General features: G+C 44.5%; 1 protein-coding gene across 9 annotated transcripts in view; it reads left to right on the forward strand.

The window, feature by feature from the left end:
* AGTPBP1 (ATP/GTP binding carboxypeptidase 1) overlaps positions 1-12,964 on the forward strand; it is a 179,374-nt gene extending 166,410 nt beyond the window's left edge. For 7 of the 9 annotated variants that reach the window (XM_040963441.1, XM_040963432.1, XM_040963437.1 and 4 more), the window contains one exon: positions 9,226-12,964. In XM_040963441.1, coding sequence (XP_040819375.1) covers positions 9,226-9,400 — 175 coding nt within the window. In that variant the 3' untranslated portion in view covers positions 9,401-12,964. Of the gene's footprint in view, positions 1-2,695; positions 3,318-6,536; positions 6,627-9,225 lie in introns of those variants that run through there. The other 2 variants (XM_040963438.1, XM_040963436.1) reach the window with 2 other exon arrangements.
* The last annotated feature ends 12,742 nt before the right edge of the window (positions 12,965-25,706 follow it).

Genomic DNA, 25,706 nt, shown 5'->3' on the forward strand with positions numbered 1-25,706 from the left:
AATATGGAGGGATCAGACCCCACCCCAGGCACCTCTGATTCAAGATGCATGCATTCCAAGCATTGTACCTCAGCAACCATCCCCGTGGCCAAATTTTAACAGTAATCTGTAGTACCAAGCTGTGTAGTAAAGCTTACTAATATTAGCATGGTTTGTTTACATATAGAGTTAACCACTTCAGCTGGTGTTAGGAAGAAAAGATCTGTTCTAGTGGCTGTGATACTCATAGATGAGTCACGTTTGCATTTCTGGAAGCCATTTGTTGCTGATAGGTGAGAAGATGCTTACAACTTTCATTGCTGTTGGAATAATTTCTGGGTAGATAAATCATGCCATATAATTAAAAATGGCATCTCTTTCTCAGCTACTGGAAATCATTGTTGTTGTAAGTAAATGTGAAGCATTTGTGTTTGTGCTAAGTAGATGAAATGCCACTGTTTGCACAAATACAAAGGAGCTTAAAATAATAGTGAAAGTTATGAAGCTTAACATAAGAGCTGTCAGTGATCATTAGAACTGAGATCTGAGAGAGATCCAGTTAGTAACCGCACTCGTCTCTGGGACCTGGCTGTGCCGAGAACATGGGCATTGTGTATGCTGGCAGTAAGCCTCTCAGGAGAGTGAAGTTGTTCTTAACTTGAGCATCAGAATGTAGCCACCGCAGAGAGGAGCACAAATACAGGTGTGTTCCGGAAATGTTGTCTTCATATTGCTGAGGGCAGTGGACATAGATTCCTGATAGGATCATGTTTTCTGATTTGTCATTCCGCTTCTCATGTTGTTGCTGGCTTTCTGGTTTGATTTTTTTTTTCCTGCTCCACAAGCTGGCACAGTCAGCCCCAGTGCCCATGCGGGACTCTGCATGTCTTCCCCTGCACAACCGCAGCTCATCGGCTGCCCTCACTGTGTCACTTGAAGAACTTTTTTCTGGGTGTCAGCATCCACAGGTTGATTTTTGGTTGTTTTCCCCACCGCATCTGACATGGTGCTTATTTTAGTTTGAGAGCACTCTTCATTTTCCGCCATCTCTACTGCCTGAGTCCTTTTCAGTTTTCTTTAAAGGCCTCTCCTATTTTTGCTTCCATTGAGTTCCAACATGATTCTCTGAATTCTCCTCTCAAGATCTCATCCATCTCTAGGTACAGCCACGTCTCAGGAGAGCTTCCCTCTGTGATTGTGACCGTGTCTGCTTTCCCCTTTAGCTCTGTCCACGCTACCCGGTGTAGTTTGAGGTCACACCGTGGATGTGTAGAACATTCAAATTGCTACACCAGCCTGGTAGATTGGTTCCTTTATCATCATGGAATGTCTTTTCCTATTTGGTTTTGTTTTAACCATAGCTACCCTACCTTCTTTTGGTTTGTGATGATATAACCTATCTTTTTCCTTCCTCTTACTCTGTTTTTCTTTGTCCTTGTACTTTAATATGTGAACCTTGCGTGCAGTGTGTAATTATGTATTTGATAATTCACAGTTAATTTTGTCTTTTAATTGGAGTATTTATTCCATTTCCCTTTAATGAATTACTTGTGCAGTTGAGCTTCTCTGGGACTCTGCTTTCTGTTGGTCTCACTTGTGTGGTCTGTTCTTTTACCTTTCCTTCTTTCAAATTAATTATTTTACTGTTTCTTCATGTTTGTGTCTCTTTAAACTTCTTCTGTTTTCTTGTGTTGCTAGCCTTGATTTCTTACAGTAAAAGTTACCCAGATAATGCTAGGATCTTAGGATACATGAATGTCACTTCAGCGTATTTAGACTCCCACTTTTTTTGTTGAGAACTTGGCAATTTGTCTTTCTTCTTCCTATTTTTTTTTTCCTCTTTTGAAGGTGAGGTGTCATTTCTGGAAGCTTTTCCTTTGCCTGTTTTTCTTTTCTGATAGTAATTTTGCTGTAAGTACTGACAGTTGATTTTCTTTATATCTGTCCTACATGGTTGGGGATTTGTAGTCCAGTCTTACATTGTTTTTAGAAATCCCAAGCCATTGGCTCTTCAAGTGTTGCTCCTGCCACATTTTTGCTTTTTTGAAGGTTTAATTGGTATGGATACTTTTTTTTTTTTAAAGTTTTCTATCCTTTCTTGCTCTCTTTGCTTTTGTCTGGACATTTTCAACTTTCTTACATCTCTGAAACCTCTTTTGTACTTGTCAATTTCATGTATGTTCAGTTCTCCCATTCTATCTGGTTGTATTACAGAAACTGGTAAATTCTTGCTCTTGTCATCAATTTCACAGTAATGTGGGGTTCATATCTGACAAATCTCATATGGTCCCACTTGTTGGGTGAGGTTTTTGTTTGTGGATGTGACTGGTAATATTGTTCAAATGCCAGGGCTTGTGGATTGACTATGTCTCCTCCTCCCTGTCTTCTGGTGGGCCATTAGAGCAGAGCAGAGCACCTGGATTCAGAGAGCCACTGGGCTGACCTCAGGTGGGATGGCAAAATGGGTGAAAACTTATTTACTGTTTGGTTTACCCTCCTTGGGTTTCTAAATTGTTGCCTTTCAGAGATCACCATGGAAGGGCCAGGGCTCTACCTGGCCACAACTCCACAACATCTCCCAACGTATGTTGCTCATTTGTTTATTTTGTTTTGTTTGTTTTTGCTGCTATCTGCTTTGCATTTTATTTTAACCTCCTGCCTCTAGGGGAACATCGTCAAGTCTTAGGGTTACATCTCTGCAACTCCCTTCTTTCAGGAAACTTGGCAGTTCTGAACTCCAGTTTTTGCCTGCAGTCCTTTGAAATGACTGAACCTCGATGGCTCCCCTGCTTCTAGCAGCTGCGCCTTGCTTGGCCTTGGTTTACGCTGGACTTTGCCCCCTTGCGCCTTTTGTGTTTGCTGATTTTTGCATTGTATCCTTTCACTGGAATAAGCCACAACTGTGAACCTGACCACTTGCTGCGTGCTGCATCTCCCTAGCCCATCAAGGATGGATTGCTGTGTAGTGTGTTCATCTCGGGGAGTGTAGCATTCTCCTGAGGGCAAGCAGACACCGTGGCATTGCCATTGAAGCTCAAAGGGACGAAGTGGTCCGAGGGCCCAGGGAGTGGTTCCCGCAGAACCAGCAAGTTTGAAGTTCCCATTCCTTTGTGTATCCTGTATTCTCTTCCAAGCATATAAGTAGAATTAGTGGAATGCTCCGACTGTAGTGTTTGGAGTGGTTCTGCATGGTGTTCTGACTGTCTTGTGTTGTCTTTGAGGAATGCCTGTAGATGAATAGTGAGTAAAGCCAAGTTAAGTGACTTGACTAATTATTGTTTCCTAGAGTTAGCTGATACTTTTCCCCCCAACAAATACATCAATAAATTAGCCTACTTTGCAATTGGATATTATTTTTACCAGCCTTGTGTGTATGCAGTTGCCACTTATGACTAACAAAATTGTTAATTGTGTTTTCTGTGGATTATTTTGTTTATTTTGTGATGTTTAGGAGATGCTGTAATTGTCCTAAGATTGGAATCCAATTGTATAAATAAAATGTCCTCTAGTATTTGTGCTTTTTTTTTAACCTTATATCTGATATTTCAACACAGGATGATAGCTAGACACGGTTAGCAGTTCACAGATTGGAATATATTTCTGTTTGTGTATCAGTCACACATGCCATGTACCTCAGCACACACACATGTTCACTGAACTGTCTTAAAACAGGGCAATTATTTTCCCAATGGCACAGGTTGGTACGATTAGTTAAGGGAAGATTCCAAATTACAGGGGTTAGAGGGAGTGATTTTGGTCCCAGTGCTATGGGACAGGCCCGTGTCTGGGCTCCTAGGGAACTTAGAAAGGTTGATTTATTTTTTCTGTCACAGGGTAGGTTTTATTATCATAATCATAACATTCCATGTTATCAAATTAATCATGATTTTTACGTTTGCCTGCTAACTTGGAGCTAAGCAACTTTTGTAAGATAGGAAGGCCTGATCCTGTTACTTGTGTTGTGTGCTTGGGAAGACCCTGGCTGTGAGAAGGGTCAGCTCCCGGTTCCTCCGCAGCTGGTCACAGGCATGGAGGTGGGCACTCTCTAGATCTCAGATCTGCTGTCACGGGGCGGAGGGGCTCTAATAGAAGTACATGACAGACATTTGAGGGGGAAGGTTGATTTTTTTTTAGGTTTACTTTTTGGGCAGTCTTAGTAGCTTAATAGCAAGGTAGCCGAACACGTTGCTGAGTCTGTATGCAGCAGGGTTGTTAGAGGGCAGTTGCACCCGGAAACCTTCTCTGCATCCTAGTGACACAACACAGCAGGGAGTACCTGTGCATGCATCCCTCAAGAAGGCCCTTTCAAAGTTTGGGTATTTCCCTGAAGCAGCATTTGCTTGGGGGTCTAAATGATTATTTCAGAATGGAGTGTTTCTTATCAAATTGTTTCTGGTTTAGTCACTTTAACCCTAAGAATTAAAATCCAAAACAGCAGGGTTTTTGAGGCCGGGTTGTTGGAGAGTGAAGCAGAAACAAGGGAAAGAAAGAAGTAAATGCATGTGAGGAGGATTGAGTGTTCAGGTCAGTAGCTGCAGGAAAGCGAATAGAGCTGAGAAGGATTGAAGTCCTGCTAAGACTTTTTTTTTTTCTGATTGCAAAAACTTTTGCATTCCCACCTGCTGACACCAAGAGACGATTTTGTAACCCTTAGGCAAGTTAGCTTAAGGTCCTCAAGTGAATAATGTGAGCTGATTTATATGGAGCAGTTCCCAAGTTACGAAGTATGCAAAACCTCTGTTGGAATTGTCAATAAAAGATGAGTTACTGTGACTGGTCTTGTGCCTTCCCATTTTTTTCAGTAAAGTCAAATCAGTAGAATGGGATCATATACTCCCTCATGGCTTTCCCTAAGGAATTCAGTAGATATGTATTGGGGTGCTTGGGGTGTGGCAAGCCCTCTGGGAGCTGACAGGAGGGCCTCAGGTGGGTAAGTTGCCATTCTTGAACTTTAAGGAGCTTCTGATGTCTTTCTGAGAACAAGCAAGTACAAATGGGCACTTTCACCCCTGGATGGTAAGTGAGCTGGTAGAATACTTGTGCAGCTTAGAAAAAGGAGTAGAGAGAAGTTGCTCCTCCCAAGATGGGCTTTAAGGACAAATATCACAAGATGAGCCAGAACTGTGTCTTAATAGGACTAGTTAGTTAAGAGCAGAGAGGTGGTGAGCCGTGGGCCTCACCCAGAGGAAACACTGTTGGAGGAGGCTTAGAGGATGAGGTGTGGGACGAGGAGCTGTCCAGAGAACGAGTGGCCAGCTGATGCACTTGTGTGCCACACTGAATGATTTGAGAGGGCCGGAGGAGAAGCAGGCTCTGGGCGGGGAGAAAACAGCAATGTGCTTTCAACATGCTGCATCTGAAGTACATATGAGACAGCTCTGGAAATCCATCTCATAAGGGCAAGTTTTACAGATGTTGGATGGAAAAGTCAGGGCTAGATATTTGGGTTTGGGAAGCCAGCATGGTGGTAGAGCAAGCCCATCCTCTGCCTTCAGTGCTGGCATCCCATATGGGTGCCGGTTCATGTCCCGGCTGTTCCACTTCCCAATCCAGCTCCCTGCTTGTGGCTTGAGAAAGCAGCAGAGGGTGACTCAAGTCCTTGGGCCCCTGCATTCCCATGGGAGACACAGAAAGATGTTTCTGTGTCAGACTCGCCCAGCGCCTAAGGTTGCAGTCATTTGGGGAATGGGAGATCCCTGTTTTTCTTGGTCTCTGCCTCCTCTCTTTGTCTCTGACTTTCAAATTAAGTAAATACATGTTGGGAGTGGTCTGAATGCAGAGCTTCCTCCCAGAGCTATGTAACAAGAGCTGTTAATGAAGAACTTTTTTTTTTCTAGTTACCTAGTTTTGAGTAGTACGTAGAAAATGAGTAGTCCCAAGGTATGTGATGAAGAAGAGACAGGACTGAGCAGACCAAAACAGAGGGGTGTCAGGATTTTAACTGCTGTTGAATATCCCAGAAAGATGCACGGACAGATGGCCTGGCAAATGGTCATTGGGCTGATGGGTCGCGAAGGGTAGTGTCAGTGCTGAGCTGTGGCTGGTCCCTGCCTTTGTATGATCTCTGTGTTGGAGGCACTTACTCTGGAGTCTTCTCTCCACTCCTCGCCCTCTCCTCTGCTCCTCTTGTGCCCTCCTCTCCGTCTCCCCCACCCTCCTCCTGTGCATGCCTCTTGTTGCCGCTCACTGCCTCATCCCTTTCGCACGTTGCATCCTGCTCTTCTTCGACAGCCAGCCCTTTGACCCTCATCCCGCCATGGGATATGCTTGCTGTGCTTTGCTTCGGCTGCAGAAACCTAAATGGAGGTGAGGCTACAAACCTGGTTTTGTTGGAAGCTGGAGGTGCAGGAGTGAATCATCAGGGCCAGTGTGAGTGACCAGAGTGGAAAAAGAGGAGCGAACTGTGTCTTTATTCTTATTTCATATCTCTCATCAGAACACGAGTGAACTTCATGTCACGGCATGAAGAATGAACCAACATCAAGAATTGACAGGATGAAATTATTTTCTGAATTGTGAACATTGCTTGATCTGGAGCTGCTTCTATTTTTTTCCAGGAGTTTGCCTTCTTGGTCTTAAAAACGCGCATCAGCATTGTGGTACAGTTGGTTAAACCACTGTCTGCAATGCCAGCATCTAATCTACACACCTGTTCAAGTCCCAACAGCTCCACTTCTGATCCAGCTCCCTGCTGATGCTCCTGGGAAGGTAGCAGAAGGAGGTCCAACTGCCTGAGTCCCTGCCACCATGTGGGAGACCTGGATGGAGCTCCCAGCTCCTGGCTTCAGGCTGGCTCCACCTTGGCTGTGGTGGCCCTTCGGGGAGTATCTGCTTGCTTCTCCCACTGCCTCTGTTAATTCTGTTTTATTTTCAGATTTAAAAAACTAAATTTAAAATAAAAAAATATTTTAAAATTTAAGTTGCACGTCAGAATTGGATACCAGCATTGTATGACGTTTTCTTATTTAAAGGCCTATTTGGCTCTATCCATCTAGGATGTCTTGGTCACTCCGGAATCATACTCCTCTCCTGCTTCTTACTGGCCTCTGAGACTAGGCTTTCTCTATTTTTTTAAGAAAAAGATTTATTTAATTTTTATTGTAAAGTCAGATAGAGGAGGAGGAGGAGAGAGAGATCTTCCATCTGCTGATTCACTCCCCAAGCAGCTGCAATGGCCAGAGCTGTGCCATCTGAAACCAGGAGTCTGGAGCCGCCTCGGGTCTCCCATGCAGATGGCTTTGGGTCATCCACGACTGTTTTCCCAGACCACAAGCAGGGAGCTTGATGGGAAGCAGGGATGCTGGGATTAGAACCGGCACTCATATGGGATCCTGGCACATGCAAGGGAAGGACTTTAGCCACAGGCTACTGCAACAGGCCCCTAGACTTTCTCTTTAAATCTTTTCTTTAGTTCTTTAGTTCCCTGGGGAGTTAGGCCTTAGCCCTGAACCCAGCACACAACTGAGCTCCCCACCAGCAGTTCCATTTATGCCTGTCTACTTTCTGATGGAGTTGTGAGAGGCTGGAATTCTGCCACATGTGTACACCTCTTGAGCAGTGTTGGCCTCCCCTGACCCCTGACCCCTGTTGCCTGACGCTCCACCACACAGGTGTCAGAACGCACTAGTTTCTGTGCATCAACCCTCTTGATCCAGCCACTGGATCCCAAGCCACTGTGCACATGTTGGACCTGGCTTCAGAGCAGATCTGTTTCCTGGTGTCTCCATGGTCATATCTAAAAGATTTGTCTCTCCCCCCATTCTCCCTTCCCTCCTCTTCCTTTGCCTCAGTTTGCATGTGTTTGAGGAGACTGCTCGGACCTGTCCAGGGAATGGAACACCAAGGTCAAGCGGGGAGGGGATGTACCATTGCACTTCACAGCCAAGATGGTGACAGTCATTGTAAAAGGCACATAATCTTTCCATTGATTAAAAAAAAAAAAGACCTAGCCAGCGCATGCTGAACATTGTAGTTGCATGATTAAAACTTGTGACGTTGTTCTTGTGTTCAGTGTGTTGTGGAGTCTTGCACAGTATTTCAGCTACTCAGCTTGGTTTATCCAGACTACTTCATCATGCAAGCAATCACCTTCCCAGAGCAGGTTTGCTATATTATATTAGATCAAGGTAGTTTTGTGACTTTTTTTTTCTTTTCTAAGGTTAAAATAATTCTGCGGAAAAATTACTCTTGCCAGGCGAATTTTGTTTTCCTGGGACTGCAACCTTCATGAGTTCTTTATTCCTGCATTCTAGAGACTGGGATTTTACACTCAGGCGCAGGGATTCTCTCACCGCAGGTGTCTCATGACATCTGTTTCTCTGCTCGTTTTACCAGATTAATGTTCTTTTGCATTATTTGATTTTGTAGTATTTAGTTACATCGACTGCTGGAAATAGCTTTGGAAAGCTATCAGGACATAAACATGTTTGTGTGAAGTTAAAGTGTTTTGGGTCACTTGGTTGGGAACTTTGAAATGATTCTGATATTTCTCTGATGTGAATTGTGTATGTGTGTGCTGCGTGCACATGTTTCTATCTCCCAAACGGACAGAAACCAGAAGGACGTGGATTTTTTTCTCTGAGCAGAAAGAGCTGTCACAGCCATAGTGGAAAGACTGCTTTACTCCCAGCCACCTGCTCAGTGAGGGATTTGGAAGTGCTTGGTGCTTTCCCGTGGGCATTACTCCGTGTCCCAGGGGATGGTGAAAGGTCTTGGTGTGGAGTGTTCACTTGTTTTTCATTTTTATTCTCATTGTCTGGGGAATGGGTCTTTGGGCTGTTTTAATGCCAGCTGATCACTCAGTTGCTTTGACATGAGTGATGTCAGTGCATTAATTGAGGAACCACCAAATATCTACAGTCTCTTAAAAGGCCTAGTTAAGTGTCGCCAAATTTACAGTGATTGTAACATAACTTTAAATATTAATCTTAATAACCTGATAATTGCTGAAATCCTGCAAAGGAAGAATATAATAAGACAGCCTCCACCCACCCCTTGTTTTTTTATAAATCTGTATAGGATATATAGATGCTCTTGTTAGTATAATTAAAATTAAGCATTTCATTGTTATTCAAGGAGCTTTCAGCTATTGTAAGTTTGTTCATTTGGATTAACAATGTGTAGATTATATGAACCGTGCTGATACTATGTTGGAATCAGAGTGAACCCAGTTTGGTGAGGTAGTCTTACGCTGGAACCGTAAAACCCCTCATGAAGTCTTGCGTGTTCTGTGTGTTTTGACCACAGCCCTACCACTTACGTTTTGGAAGAAGATGAGCCGCGGTTCCTTGAAGAAGTTGATTACAGTGCAGAAAGTAATGATGAGTTAGATAACGAACTGACTGAAAATGTGGGCGATTATGAACCTTCTGCTCAGGAGGAAGTACTCTCTGACTCAGAACCACCACGATACCTGCCTTGAGCCCTCCGCCATCTCTTGTTGATTGCGACGAAGAAGTGAAATTCCAAGGCTTTCATTACACAGGAAGGTTGAGAGAAGCGAGTTTGTAGAGAACTGACTCAAAAAGACAAAAAGGAAACTCGAGCCTGTTGGGTTTCAAGACAATAAATATGTTCATTCACGATAAAAAAAAATTGGCACTTGTTTTATTTTAGATATTCAGTGCACTAGCATTGAATGATCAAATACTAGATTTACTTGAAGAAAAAAAAAAGCCCCGAGTATCATTGCATGAATTTTTATCTCATGGTGGTTATGTCTTGCATCCAATGGATAATTTTGAAGTATATCAGAATATGACATCTGAATTCTAGTGCTGTTGAAAATCCTGAGTCAGTGGAAGCTACTGTATACATACTTGGATTCTTATAGCTGTGTCTGTGTAGAGTTGGGTAGGTATTGATGACTGTGCTTCAGAATCATGTCGTGGGTTTTGACTGAAATAATCCAGAGTTTGCCTGGGAACCAGGACATTCTACCTTACCAAATTAAGCAAATAAAAGCTATCTTAAGAGCTGCCTTCATTTCATCATTGTTTATAACCAGCTTAGGTGACTTGGTCCACAGCAGTTGGTGAGTATTTGAACACGTGGCTAAAAAGTTTAAAAAGTTGGAAAAGCCCAGTTGACTAGTCTTGAGGTTTTTTTTTAAATGACATGGGTATATTCACACCTGTTGGAAAAGATGTATTTGAACAACTCTTCTAACATTGTGTTTCATGGGTGCACCGTGAGTGACGGTGCTTCTAGACCCTCAGGTTAGCATCCAAGATGACTACAGGAAACTGAAATGTGTGCGCTGATAGCTTCCAGAATTATAGCCACGCCTCTGTAGGCATGGCTTCATGTTCAAGTCGGAGGAAATAAGGACATCTTATTCTAACAAATGTACCCCAAAAGATACCTAGATCCTTGCCAAGACTCCAGACCTCAGGCACCTGTCTTCCTTGCTTGTCCCCCAACTGGAATATTTTTAATCAGTTGTAATGGAAAAGAAATTTTAAAAATGTCCTTTATGCTTTTCCCAATTGGTGATTTTTTTTAGACTGTTCAAGGCTTTTTCATCTACTGTGTAAATTCTTTTTGTTCTCTTGAGGACTGTGTAAAAACCTAGGGTGGGACAGTTAAAGACACTGAATTCTTACTCATCTCAGGAAATAAAGATGAATGGGGCTGTGAAGTTAAACTAGTTATCTTAGTGCATTCTCCTTAATTTAGGAAAGATCAGGGCACTTTAGCAAGGTAATTATTTATTTAATTGTTCATTAGCAGTTATTTTATCTCTATATAAATAATTTGCATCTTTCATTAAAATCATACTTTTTTTATAAAGTAGATTATGGAGCCTTTAAAGCCCACATATGAATTTTTTTGGCTTTTACAGAATTGAATTAAAAACTAAAACTAAGATGATCATGTATGTAAAATAACTATAGTTACTATAATATATAGAATGACTCAAAAGTTTATTACATTACCAGTATAAAAATCTCTTATTTGTACTGTTGTAATATTTTACATTAAGTATATCTTTTAGTATTTATTATACGCTCGAATGTGCCTTTTTTTATTAAATATTTAAAAGATTGAGGAAAAGACTTTTTAAAAAGTGATTTTTTTTTGTTTGTGTTTTGGTCAACAATGAATAGCTTTGGAAAAGTAAAAAGTAGTCTAATATCCTAACTTTCCTAATTAGGGTTATTGCTCAAGTTTTTGTTTGTTTGTTTTTTGTGTTTTGGCTATTAACAGCTAGCATTGTCCTAATGTTAGCTCTGTGGCCTCAGATTTTCCAAACAATGATGGAGAGATTCTTAGTGCCGTGGTTCTGAGAAGCAATGTTCTTCCCTGTGTGGAAGTGAGACAGTTTAGATTTATGTCAGTTACCTTGCATTTGTCCCTGTCGTTTTGGCCACATGCATCAGATGGCTGTGTAGACTCAGGATGGAACCCACGGACCTGGAAACTCTATAGGCTCCCCGGGGTGTAATATTAGCGCAGGTGCACACCTGCAGTCACTGGTCTGCTCTAATGAGCTGCTTCACTGCTCCTGGAGAAGGAGAGGGCCTGTGAGCTTTTAGGGCAAGAGAGTTGCAAACCAGTTGATTGACACAGTCAAGGAAATAGAGGCCAGTTGTCAGATAAGGTCCCTTGGGCAGAGCCAGGGTGTCAGCTTTGCCTTTCCCCAAAGAGAGGGTTCTGAAAAAACTCAAGGGTCTTTCTTGAATAAATAAAATTTATTCAGGCAAGGTAGAAGGTCAGAATCTCTGCTTCACATTGTCCTCATATTGTGACCCTGGACTTGGCTTGAGTACAGTAAATTGAGTCAATCTCTTGTTTGGGTGTGATTTGTAGAAACATGGATGTGTCTGAATTCTAATGACCAGGTAACCTGGAGTTCATGCTTCAGCTAGTGCCCTGAGAGCAGTAAATGTGATCTCTACATTACAGGTACCCAAATTAAGATGACTATGTTATGTATAAGCACTCAAGTTGATATTAAATGTAATGATGCAATTGTTTTTGTGCATGGTAATTAATGACAGTAATAACCCACAAATGTATCCTTATAAAACTTGTTTTTCTCATCATACACTATAAACATTTCAAAGGTTTGATTGAAAATTGAGGGAATTGAGGAATTTTGCTTGTTTTGGTGATTGTTTAGTAACTGTGTGCAAACATTAGTTCTTTGTATTAGGAAAAACCTATTGAAACAATAGTTCTACTTTATACCATAGAATACTACTGTTAAGTGATATCTCTCAGATTGAAAGTATATTCAGGTCCTTGCAACCTTGAGAAAAGAAGACCTAAGGAAGGTCTCCTTGGTCCTTGAAGTGTCACACATCAGGTGTGTTGCACAATGGATCATGTTTACAGGTGCTTCCTGGGATGATGTAAGTCTGCAGTCACTGAGGCCTCTGGCCACCCTGCCTTCCACGCCACAGCCTGACTTCCTGTAATCCCCTCTCAAATCTTACTATTCTTCAGAGTGTGGCTGATTATTTGGGCACATTGCGTGATGAATTTTTTTGTCCTGATTTGTGATCACTATGTATGGCCCACACTCAAGTGAGTGGCCCTCTTCCATGGCCATGTATGGCATCACACAGGTGCTCGGAGTTTAGGATGTGGCTGATGCTTTGTTGAGTACTGCTGTGATTTTTGTACGTTTGTGAACATACATACAAACCACTGTGAAGTGGACATTGGTTTGTAGTATCCATCTACTTGAAATCCGAGATGACTTTAACACATCAGACATTCAGATCCAGATACTTACAAAGTTTACCTTTCTGATGCCAAATGTACATTGATGGAATGCCAAGGGAATATGAGATGAACAGTTGCAAAAATCTGGTCAGGAGTGATTATGATGCATGATCTTGCAAATGTTTGTAATATACTTTGAAATCATAAGATCTTTGAGAAATGGCATTTGTGAAGAAATTGTAAAAGACAAAGATGTTTGTTCTGAAACTTAGACAAGACTAGAGCCCAATAAAAGTTTGCACCTTTGAAAGTGGATTGTCTTCTCTGTACATTTTTTTTTTCCAGCTAAAGGTCTGGTTGAGAATTTTAAAACAGAACTTAACTTAGATGTTTGTTCAGCACTAACATCAAATTATTACAGTATCATGCCTTTTTTGTTAAACTGTTTCTATGTTCCCCCTTTCCTTCATGTCACCTTTGTGATGTCTGCTTTCTTCTGGCGTCCTCATGTTTGACATTTCCAGCTGTTTGCTTTATTTATTTTCAGAATGTGGGCCCTTGCAATAAAGTAAACTGTGTAATCTCATGTGAAAGGATAAACTCAAAACTCTGAAACGGTGTTTTCAACAAGTATTGTTTATGTGTAATGTAGACAGAAGGGTGTCTGATATGCACCTGCTTTGCAGTCCTTTATTTCTGTTTCCCAAAGAGCTGTAGAAAACGCAGCAGTTTCAAAAACTAGACCGTGTTGCTGTTGCACGTGCTGACATTGTCAATCTCAGAACTTCACTGGCTGGAGCAGACACTTGTGTGGTTTCTTTCCTTTCTTCTCACCCTTGATTAACTGATGTTCTAGAACTCCAAGACCTGAGGTCACCGACATTTCCTGAAACTCTGGAGGTGTAATATCCATGGCCAGGGCTCTGGGCACGCCTCCTCTGCTGACCCCCAGAGATTGGTGCAGTGTGCGCATAACCTGAACCAGTCCACATGCAGTGAAGGCTAGCACTTTCTGTGGCAGAGCTAGAAGTAGAGAGGAGCCAACTTCAAAGGAACAGCACCCATGTAGTGGCAGACACAGGGATTGCCAGCCCGCATCAAGCTGTGCCTGAGATCCCTAGTGGCACTGGTTAGGCAAGCCTGTTAGTCACTTTTATTGTCAAGGCATTTGCATTGCGTTATCGGACACTAGCAGCACATCACGTCACACACAGGTGTGTCTGGCTCCGCCCACCTCACATGGTCTTAGGGAAGTTGAGCATGCTGAACGACAAAACTGATAGGTGTTTACTCCAACCCATTAGGCCAACTAGTTTTTAAATTTTTTAAAGATTTATTTATTTTTATTGAAAAAGTACATCAGATTTACAGAGAGAAGGAGAGACAGAAATTTCATCTGCTGGTTCACTCCCCGAATGGTTGCAATGGCCAGAGCGGAACCAATCTGAAGCCCGGAGCTTTTTTCAGGTCTCTTACATGGGCTTAGAGTCCCAAGGCTTTGGGCCACCCTCCACTGCTTTCCCAGGCCACAAGCAGGGTACTGGATGGGAAGTGGAGCAGCCAGGACTCAAACCGGTACCCATATGGGATTCGGGGGCTTCCAAAGGGAGGATTTAGCTTTGAGCTCTCAATGCTGGGCAAGTATTAACTAGTTTTGTATAACTGTCACCAAAAAAAAGTTTGTTGGTCCAGAAATGAGCCACATTTTTGTCATTGCTGTCTTTAAATTTGGAATATTTCTTCAAGTGATGAGACTTGTCATTGCATCATTTGGAGATGACAGAAGGAAGTTTCTTTTTTGGGGTAAAGGGGTGCAAAAAAATTGAAATGCATAGAGGATTCTTCAAAAAGTTAATGGAAATTATGTATTATCAAAAAACATTATGCTTGGATTTCAAAGAAATTTGCACCAAAGGGGAAAAAAAATCAATTTATTTCCCCAAGATTTATGTGAAAGAATCATGGAGCAAATGAGGCAGTCTTTCGTCTGCTAGAGTCCATTGAAAAAAAATTTTCTCTGTAATAGGCCATGATCTAGGACCTGCCCTTTTCCACCTTGCTTGCCTGGTGGCTTCCTTTAGGCTTGGCAAGTTTGCTTTTCTTTCCGTGGTGGTGATGGGAAAGAATTCTATCCAACAGACTTGTCCAGAGATCTTTGTTTCATTTTCTTGGAAGAATTTGCATTTTTACTGGAAAGATAGTATATTCTATAGCTTTATTGTTACATGAACAGGAAGGGTCCAGAAGTGAGCCCCAAATTACCCACTTTTCTAGAGTGGGTAATTGCACTTTTTAGTTAGAAGTATTTCATTTATCGTGCAGAACAAGAATAAGATGACCAAAGCACTCCAACTTCACATTTGTTTGTGACAGCGTTATTAACAAAATTTTGAGATTTTTGTCTGTTGGTGGAACTAGCTCAGCTTGTGTCATCCTCAAAGTCTGGCAGTTCCCAGCGTGAGCAGTTGGGACGAGCAGCGATCTCTATAAGCATTTTGATTATGTGAATCTTGTCTGCCCGTCCAAGGTTGTTCTGAAGAGTTGTTCGAATGTGTACACCAACATTCCAAAGTACAGGGCATAGATCTTCACAGGGAAGTCAGCTCTGGGACCTGGCTTTGTTCTTCGGTAACTTGATGTGGGACGTAGAGTGAACGAAACTGTGGCTTTTAGCTTTGATGACACTAAGGGTCACACTCAGAGTGCCTGCTGTGTTAGCACAGTGCTCTGTGTGCCTTATGTACACATGCCTGTTCAGTCCTCAGAGCAACCCTGCACTAGAGATCACTACCTCTAAAGAAACAGAACACAGCCAGAGGCCACACAGCTAAGAAACATTGGAAAAACCAGTGATCCCTGTTCAAGGCAAGCAAGAAAGCGGTTGGTAAAACTCCTGGGGATGTTTCAAAGTTGTCACCCTCCTCCCAGATTCCACAGCATCTGACCGGGGAGCATAATGTGGCACATCACACTGATCCTCTGGCAGCCTTCCTGAGGGCCTCACCCCATGCAGCCGTGGTGGGATGCAGATAAGTTCAACCACTGGGAACTTTACTGTTACTGAAAGGAGACAACCAAAACAGAACTGTGTTGCGATCTGAATTGGAATAGAAAGGACAGCACAATTGGCGAAGATGCATGGATTGAAGAGGGAGAAAAAAGCCAAATACCATATTTTGTGTTATATCTAAGTCTAGAGGCTCCATGTGTTGGGAAACCTCTATTGGGTGAAGTAAGAATGTGGCTATCCCTGAAGGGGATAGCCAGGTGAAGCATGCCTTTTAGTCTGTGTGTACCTGCCTGGGATGCACTGGAGGCCTGGTGCAGGTGGCTGTGTGCAGCCCTGCCATCATCTCTAAGGAGGGGTGATACCTGATCTACAAGTAGCGTCTGTTGAGTGGGACCTGAGTAGGTGTAAGTATCACACACAGCCAGTTTCATGTCTAAAGAACAGTAGTTCTGCCTCGCATGTTCAAATGTCAACTTGACAGGAACAGTGAAGCTTAACACACTGGGGAAAGTGGAAAGTTGTTTCTGAACTTGTATCATGTTACAGATCCACTGAGGAGGACAAACAAGAGGTTATATTCATTTCTTCAGTGTAGGAATGTTTCTTTGCTGTGTCCCTAAGCTGTGTGAGTATTTATAAAGGACAGCTGTGCCACCCAGAAGTGCAAGTTCGCCACAGGGTTCGCAAGTGATGGTTTTCAGCTGCATCCTCTTCACTGAGCCACAATCTCCAGCAGGTCACACAGAAGCTTTGGCTTGTTGTCCCAGCTTGGAGAGCCTGAGATCTGATTTATTGTAGATTCTTTCAAATAATTGGACAGAGAGTGCCGTTGCCATGGCTCTACTTTCCTAACGGGATTAGTGTGCACCAGGTGGAGGACCGAATGTCCGTGTAATTTAAATGGCCAATGTCGCTGTCACAGCTTGTGAGCTTAGAGTTCATAGCAGCACCCTAGGGCTGTGGAAAATGATGCAACTCTGGAATTTAGTTTGTTCTCACCCCACAATGTATGTTTATAGCCAGGAGTGAGGCAGAAAGAAAGGTGAATGCCTAGAAATGGTCATTGCTTTGAGTGAAAAAAAAAATTTTCCTAAAACTTTAGAACACAGCTCATTTTACTCTGAAGTGCTAGAAGGAGAAGCCTAAGGACCTGGCATGATGACTCAGTGACTAAATCTCCACCTTTAAAGCACCAGCATTCCATCTGGGCACTGGTTCATGTCCCAGCTGATTCACTTCCCTGCCAGCTCCCTGCTTATGACCTGGAAAAACACAGTGGAGTGTGGCCCAAAGCCCCTGGGACCCTGAACCCGTGTGGGAGACCCGGAAGAAGCTCCTGGCTTCAGATCAGCTTGGAAATGATGTTAACCATGTTTGAGCTGTGTGGATTTTGAATTGTGTGTGCATCTGGAGGATGTCAGACACAAAGCTCAACTTCAAGTCACGACCCCATAACAGGGAGGCTGGCCCATCTGGCTCAGTTACATTTCTTCTGCTTAGTGTTTGAGACCCTGAAGGACTGCCCTTGGAGGTCATCAGGTCCCCCCAACTCATTCCGATGAACGAAGTCCAGGGGAGGTTAAGGGACCTGTCTGAAGTCGCCCAGCTCTCTGCCTGTGCCCCACCCAGATATCCAGCCCCTATCAAACCCTCTCTGTCATGTGCTGCCTCTTGGATCATCCTGAGCAGAGCTTACTGTCATTTCAGACTCATTCTGCATTCTGTTGACAATTACATTGCCCTTCATGCATTTATAGCTCTGAACTTTATAGCTCTGGGAAGCGCCTTAAAATATAAGTGCAAATGCTCCCCCCACCCCAAAGTGCACCCTCTTCAACTAATCATGAGGCTTTTAAGCAATCTCATAACAGGGCAGCAAGATAATGGCTCAAGTGAAGCGAGGAGTCTGAGCAAGTGGGCTTTGGTAATGGGCTTCCCAGTGGCAGCGGTTGTCTGATTGGAGATCTGTGATTATGCGTGTGCATTTTGTATTTCGAAAGGCACAAAGGGTCAGGTCACTGCCTGAACACTTAAGACTTTGTTTTGCAGAGTTGCAGTGAAGGACCTCACCTTTGATATGTTTTCCCTCCAGAGCTTTATGTTTGATGTAGGCCCTTTGTTTACAAATTATTAGTAAGTCTATCAAGAAAAAAAATTCTTTCCCATTTCTTAAGTGATTTGATTAATTTTTTAAAAAAAGATATATTTATTTACTTATTTTATTGGAAAGGCAGATTTACAAAGAGAAAAGATACAGAGAGAAAGATATTCTGTTGACTGGTTCACTCCCCAAATGGCCACAATAGCAGGAGCTGAGCCAATCAGAAGCCAGGAGCTTCTTCTGGGTTTCCCACGCAGGGAGCCAAGGCTTTGGGCCATCTCCTACTGCTTTCCCAGGCCACAAGCAGGGAGCTGGATGGGAAGTGGAGCAGCTGGGACATGAACTAGTGCCCATATGAGATTCCAGTGCTTGCAAGAGATGGATTAGTCAATTGAGTCATTGCACTGGACCTGATTTGATTCTTCCTTTCAGGGAGTGGAAATGCCTGTTACTGTTAGATTGGAGAATAGGTCTGCACAGTAGTGGGCAGCTAACAATGTGGAGCATTCACTTTTCAAGCCTTCATGGGGTGCTGATGTGAAGGGGAGCAAGTGGAGGACAGGAGTGGGAAAGGAAGCAAGACACCACCTTACATTCCAGGACCTTGGAGTCCTGTGGAAGCAAGAGCTGATATTCATCAATAACAGTAATGCAGGGCGGAACCGGGTAATCTGGGAGAAGGGACAAAGAACCAAGTGCACTGGGGAAGGACTGATGACAACATGGTCCTGGGGAGTGATGTGGGATGTGGGAGACTGAGCTGCCTCTGAGGATACCGGGAATTGGAGTGAGTTAAGAAGGGGGCTGGCAGATACGGAGTCGGAGGCAGGGGGGCGTGCTAGGGGAGGATGTCCTGGCACAAGGCACAGGTGAGCAGAAGGTGGGCCATGGGTGTGAGCCGGAAGCAGTTTCCATTCATGAAGAGACTTGGGAGCTGTGCTCTGGAATTTGAGGTGCTGTGAATGGGTCCCAAGCAAGTGGTGATGGCATTGGATCTGACTTTCAGGAAGATTAAGAGTGGGTTGGAGGGCTGTAGGACTCCAAGCACCCTATTTTGGTGATGAATTTGTACCTGACCCGACTCTGATCACAAACTCATGAAGGGCTTTTGAGAGATGGATCCACCTGCTCACTGGGCCTGAGACCTTTGTAGGCTGTCATCCTAGCAGCCTTGGAAGAAAATAGTCCCTTTTAATCACTGGATGAGCTAAATGGGCCACCTTCTACAGCTTCACTGTTAAGCTGTTCTTCTGTGCTGAGCTTTGAGTCTTTTGCCTGATGCATGTAATTAAACCCATACAATAGGGTCTGGGCCACTGGTATATCATGCTAATCCTCCCCCTGCAATGCCAGTATCCCATATGGGCTGCTGGCTTGAGTCCTGGCTGCTCCACTTTCAATCCAGCTTCCTGCTTATGACCTGAGAAGGCAGCGAAGAGTGACCCAACTCCTTGGGCCCCTGCACCCATGAGCAAGACCTGGAAAGAAGCTGCTGGCTTTAGATGAGCTCAGCTCCAGTCACTGCAGTCATTTGGGGAGTGAACCAGCAGATGGAAGACCCCTTTCTCTGTCTCTCCTTTCTCAGTAAAAGTCTGCTTTTCTAATAAAAGTAAGTACATCTTTTTTGAAACCCCACATACAAATTCATAGCTGGCATTGTTTTGTTTTTGTTTGTTGTTGTTGTTGTTTTGCAGTGTAGAAGCTCAGGCACAAAGATCCAGTATCTTGTCCAGGGTCATGGAGCTGGTTCAGGGTGACTAGTGGAGGGGGAATTGGGGCTGATCCATGTCACGGAGCTGGTTCAGCAGTGGCAAGTGGGACGGGGACTCGGGGCTGATGAAACCTGCACAGAGGCTCTTTACATGCACGTGCCAGATCCAGGCCTGGGTGGTTCAGCTGAGCTTTGTTAGCTGGATCCGTGTCAGCTTTGTCTGCAAGCCAAGTCCTAGTCATTCACATTTGCTGCCTGGGCGAGGGAAGAGGGCAAAACACAGATCCAGCATGTCTGTTCAGGTGAGTCAGTCCTGCATATTTTTGAAAGCTTCCCAGTTAGTCTGGAAGAGTCTTAGTGAAAAATACCAGGAGGCCTCCTGTCTCCGTCATGAAGCAGTTGGGACCAACCTCCTATGTGGAAGCATGGGCCAGGCTAGGTTTGTCTGTTTTTTGTAACCTGCACTAATGAAAGGTGTTTTTGTCAAGGTAAATGAAGATGACGAACACAAGCCATTGTAGAAAAAAAGGTGCAGTGATAATTTTGGAATGCGGTATTAGGCATGGCAGTGTGGACGCTTCCTGCTGATACTTGGAACATGGGAGATTACTTTGAGGACCTTCATGACGCCAAGAAGGGAGGAGCTTTGGTTCTTGTTGGTCACTTGAAAACTGCTATAATTGCATCTCAACACCTCAGTGAAAGAAGTTTACAGAAGTCATTCTTTATTTTCTTTGTAAATAATAAAGATTCAGAGAAAATGGCCCAAAATGTATAGGAAGGTTTGTGTGCCCTTTGTGCACTTACTTCTAAGGGGGCACATCATATTGCTAAATGACAGTATCCATGGTGAGCATGGTCTAGTGGATACCATGCTAGCGCCCCCTGTTGGACTGCCCGGGTTTTGAGTCCAGTTTGGTTCCTAATGCCACCTTTCTGCTGGTGCACAGCCTGGGAGGCAACCCTGCCACCCCGACAGGAGGCCTGGAATGCATGCCCAGCTCCCAGCTCAGGCCTTGGCTCAGCCCCAGCTGTGCGCAGTTGGGGAGTGAACCAGCCGATAGGAAATCTTTATCTATCTGTTGCAAGGGCGAATTTTAAAAGCATTTATTAGAACTAAAACAAGTCTCTAAAAACCAGTGTATATGGAGAAAATCAGTGTACATGGAGAATAAAGGAATGCTTTTTTTAAATACAATTTACAATAAAAATTACAATAAAAATGTATTCAGATTTTTGCCAGTTCCCTCCTGTGTGTGTGTGTGTGTGTGTGTGGTGTGTTTCATGCAGTGTTACCATGTGTGGTGCTGTGTAACACAAGCTACAGAACTGTCCCATCACATGAAGAATTGGATGGGGTAATTTCTAAACCCGAAAGGACCTAGAGAAATAGACTGGAAAACAGCAACACAGTTTCGGCAATCGGAATGCACATGAAGAAGCGGTTAGCAGGTTGGTAAATAGACCGAGCAAAGCAAATCCAAAGGCAGCTGTGGGGAGAATGACTCCAGCTCCTGAGAAGCAGCTCCTCTCCGACCCACACAGCACCAGGACCTCTGTGAAGAGAGCTTGCAACAGGCAGAATGGGTGCAAATCGGGCAGGTGCAGCCTCTCCCATTGCCTGAGCCGTGAGCCCCTGTCTGCCCTTCATCACCTCTGATACGGTCAGATGTTCACACCTGCTCTCTCTTCCTTAGGATCATCTCTGCTTCTCCCCGCACTGAGTGAGTGCAGGGCTGCAAGGCTTTGGGCCATCCTTGACAGCTTCCGCAGGGCACAGATGGGAGCTAGATGGGAAGTGGAGCAGCCAGGACATGGACTGATGCCATATGGGATGGTAAGCCAATTGAGCAATTGCACCCTCCATTAAAATTCTGGGTTTTTTTTTTTTTTTAAGATTTAGTTTTATTTGAGAAGCAGAATTACAGAGAAGGGAACACAGGGGAGAGGTCCTACATCTGCCGATTTACTGCTGCAATGGCCACAATAGCTGAAACAGGGCCCATCCAAAGCCAGGAACTTCTTCCAGACCTCCCACATGGGTGCAGGGGCCCAAGAAGCTGAGCCATGCTCAGCTGCTTTCCCAGGCCATGTGCAGGAAGCTGGATAAGAGGTGGAGCAGCAGGGACATAAACTAATGTCCATGTGGTATGTTGTCACAACAGGCAGAAACTTAGCCTTCTTTGCCATGGCCTCAGCCCTATTGTTATTTTTGCTAATCTCACATTGAACTTGGCTCATTATTCCTTGGACCTGGAACTCTAGCAGCTTTCCTAGGGGACTGGGAAAGAAAACAGTTGATTAATGAACATGGGCTGAATAGGTAGGCCTGATCATATGTTGATTAGGTAGGGCTGATGAGACCTTGCACACAGTATCTGAAGTGGGTGAGAGACCAAGAGTAAGAAGGGGTGGAAGATGATAGAGTTATATTCTAAGGGCTTCTTAGAGGAGGCTATCATTTTGTTTTGTTGTTGTTTCCAGCCATGGTCAACATCTGTCTCTCCCTTGGGAAATCTGAGGGAAACACAGCTGGAAGACTTGACCTCTGGTCCCCTCCAGCTGGGGCAGCACCTGCTGGGCCTCATGCTGATCCATCAAGTGTGGGTGTCCACACTGGGTTTGTAAGCGTGTACTGAGTTTGGCCCCCTAGGAGCAGTGTGTGTGTGTGTGTTTGTGCACACGAATGTGTGTTTTGGGGGTGGAGGCTCTGTATACTTCTGCTTTACCCAGTCTGGATTCCTTGGGCACCTGCCAGGTCCTGGACTGTTGAAGGACTGTCCCCTCAAAAAGCCAGATGACCAAATGTCTAAGGACCCCGAAATTTAATCGCTCTTGGCAGACTGAGAATTTTGCAGAAGGCAGACTTTCTGTTGAGATTGCGGGCCACCTTGTTGACAAAGCGTGCCTGGAGAGGTGTGAGGCGTCCTATCTTCCCCTTCCTTTAGTGATGGTGGCCTAATCGCATCTGAGTACAAGTTCTGTTAGATTCCTTTTCTAGTTAAGATTTGTTTACCGGTATTGGTTCCTGTAACTCATATATCTCCTACGGCCGCTTGGAGCCTGGTGATTGTTTTCCAAATCCCATGTGATCTACTGCTGGAGTAGCTTGTATGCTGTTGTTTGGTTGACTAGTAACCTTTATCCACCTGCTTGCCCTGAATAAACCATGGTATATGTTGCCTGTGAAATTCAATAAAGTGTGTATTGGTTAATCTCGCCTTTGCTTACCCTGTGTCCCAAATTGTTGGCATGGTCGTCACACCTTGAATCCTGGTCCCCACTAGAGGGACCCCTGAGACTGGACAGCGTCTCAGCAAGTGTTGTGTCACTAAGCACCTCTTCCATGGCGTAAACACATGCACCATTCACGTTGTGTTTCAGGAAAACAACAGTTCAGGGTCTTTGCCAGGCTATTTTTACACACTGAAGTCTGGAAGGAAAGCAATGTCATGTGTTGGAAAAAGAGGCCAGATATTCCAATAGACCACAGCTGAAGGAGTCTTGGTTTCCTTTGTCTTTATTTTTGTTTTATCTGCTTCTTAGGGGTGGGATCCTTCAAAAAATAAAACTTTTGAAAGTTTTTGAGCCCATCAGTTCACAAAACATTTTAGTGCAAACGGAGCCCAGGGTTTGTCCAACAGTGGTGAAAGCTGCCACAGCCCAGGAGCCTGGAGCAGGGCCAGAGGGGCCTCCTGATGCCGGTGGACACTGCATTACGGAGGAGTAAAGGGCGGGACATGTTGTAGTGATGGATACACAGGGACACTATTAGGATTCTCTGCCTGTTCTGTGTGTCTGGGACAAGGGCCTGAACCCCTCTGCTTTTCAGTGACCTCATCTGGTGACCATGGTCACAGTGACCCCTAAGGATTGTTTACACTGATGAGGTGACAAATTTGGAAATCCATGCCTAGGTTTTTTCATAACATACATTTTTCATAGCATTTTTTTTAAAGGCAGAGTGACAAAGCAGGGAGAGACACAGAGTTTTCCACTCACTAATTCACTCCCAAAACAGTTGCAACAGCCAGGACCAAGCCAGTAAAGTCCATTTAGTCTCCCACATGAATGACAGGGCCCAATGCTGGGGTTTGGGCCATCTTCTGGAAGCAGAGCAGCCAGGATTTGAACCAGCACTCTGATATGGGATGGCAGTGTTGCAGGTGGCAGCTTAATCTGCAGCCAATGCCAGCCTCCCCCTTTCCTGAACTTAAAAACAAAACAAACAGACAAACAAACAAAACCCTCCTACGCATAGATTTCAAAAAGTTTGCTCCAAAATCAATGCACCTTTTAATTCCACTGTTGATGAGTTTTCAAAGTACAGGGCATCACATTTTTTTTATTAAGATTTATTTTTTTAATTGGAAAGTCAGATATACAGAGAGAAGGAGAGACAGAGAGGAAGATCTTCCATATCCAATGTTCACTCCCCAAGTGGCCCCAACAGCTGGAGCTGAGCCAATCTGAAGCCAGAAGCCAGGAGCTTCTTCTGGGTCTTCCATGTGGGTGCAGGATCCCAAGGCTTTGGGCCGTCCTCGATTGCTTTCCCAGGCCAATAAGCAGGGAGTCGGATGGGAAGCAGACCACCAGGATTAGAACCTGCGCCCATATGGGATCCCAGCACGTGCAAGGCGAGGACTTTAACCATTACGCTATCGCACGGGGCCCGTTCTGTGTCCAATTAGCAGCAAAGATGCTGTGGGGGCTGTCTGGGTGTGGGCAGGCTGCAGGCACTGGTTCTGAGTCTGCCATTTACAGAACCAGTGACCATGAATGAAACCTCCCTATGGCTTGGTTTCCTCACTTCTAAAACCAGTGGGAGGATCTGTGCTTGGGGTACTGCTGGGGACCCCCACATCCCCTGCCACGGGCCCAGGCTTGAGCTCTGGCTCTGGCTCTAGTTTCCACTGCCTGCTCCTGTCCAGCCTGTGAGGCAGCTGCTGATGGCTGCAGTGCTGGCTTGGCTCTCCTTCACCTTCGTGGGAGGCCTGGCTTCAGCTCCAGGCTCTTGGCCTGGGCTATTGCAGGTATGTGGGAATGAGCCAGTAGATGGGGGATTTCTTTCTGTCTCTGCATTTCCAATAAGTGAAAATAAAGACAAGAAAAATATAAAACCCCATGCAGTGTGTGGACAGAAGACAGCTGCAATCTTTGGCTGCTGTTCCCATCCACAGGTGGTGCCTAATTCTGTTCCTGCAGAATCTGGGTTGGCCTGACGTTCTGGAACCACACAGCATGCTCAGGGTTCCTTGGGGGCCTTACAGCATCTAGCCAAGTATCTGAGGATGTCCCCCAGGCTGCTTGGATATACCTTCTCCAGCCCAGGCAGAGTATTCAGCCCTCTTTCCCTGGCCCAGGCTCTAGCTCTATGCACTTGTCATGGGAGGAGCCAGTGTGAACTGGGAGGCCCTTGAGTACAAATGGTGCAGATCTGAAAGCAGCTAAAGTGGAGTTCAGCAAGCCCACCAGACTGCAATCCAACATAATTAGTGTTGGAAATCGCCAAGCTCCTTGGAGTTTTGCTATGCAGCAAAGGTCAGCTGTTTTCTGGGGGCATTTGCCTGGATGTGTTTAGGTGGCTGTTGTGACATAATAGGCATTGACCCTCCACAAGGCAGTGATGACCTGTTCTATGACAGGTGCCCAAGGGCTTTAGGGATCTGGCAGCAGAGCCTTAGCAAGACATGAGGGCATGGGGTGATGTGTCCATCGTGAGGTCCCCATCAGTGATAGAGGTCAGGGGCTTTTCCCTGAGGCAGGCAGTACTCTTGGGAAGGACCAGAACTTGTCTTAAGGAAAGGGCATCTTGGACCTGGCATGATGGCTCAGTTGGGTAAAGCCTCACCTTGCAAGTGCCAGCATCCCATATGGGCACTGGTCCATGTTCTGGCTGCTCCACTTCCCATCCAGCTCCCTGCTTGTGGCCTGGGAGAGCATTAGAGGGTGACCCAGTGACTTGGGACCTTGCACCTGCATGGGAGACCTGGAAAGAGCTCATGGCTCCTGATTTCTGGATCTTGGCTTCAAATCAGATCAGCTCTGTTGCTGCCATTTGAGGGGTGAACCAGTAGATGCAAGATTTTTGTCAGTCTTTCAGTAAATCTGATCTGTCTTTCCAATTAAAAAAAATCTTCAAAAATTTTTAAAAGAAAGGGCATCTTTTTAACATCAGCAGCAAGAGAGCAGTGAAGGGAGTTAACACTGCTGAGTGAGAGAAGAGAGAGGAC

The sequence above is a fragment of the Ochotona curzoniae genome, unplaced genomic scaffold (assembly GCF_017591425.1).
Source record: "Ochotona curzoniae isolate NIBS_2020 unplaced genomic scaffold, NIBS_Ocur_1.0 scaffold_3208, whole genome shotgun sequence".
Classification (NCBI taxonomy): domain Eukaryota; kingdom Metazoa; phylum Chordata; class Mammalia; order Lagomorpha; family Ochotonidae; genus Ochotona; species Ochotona curzoniae.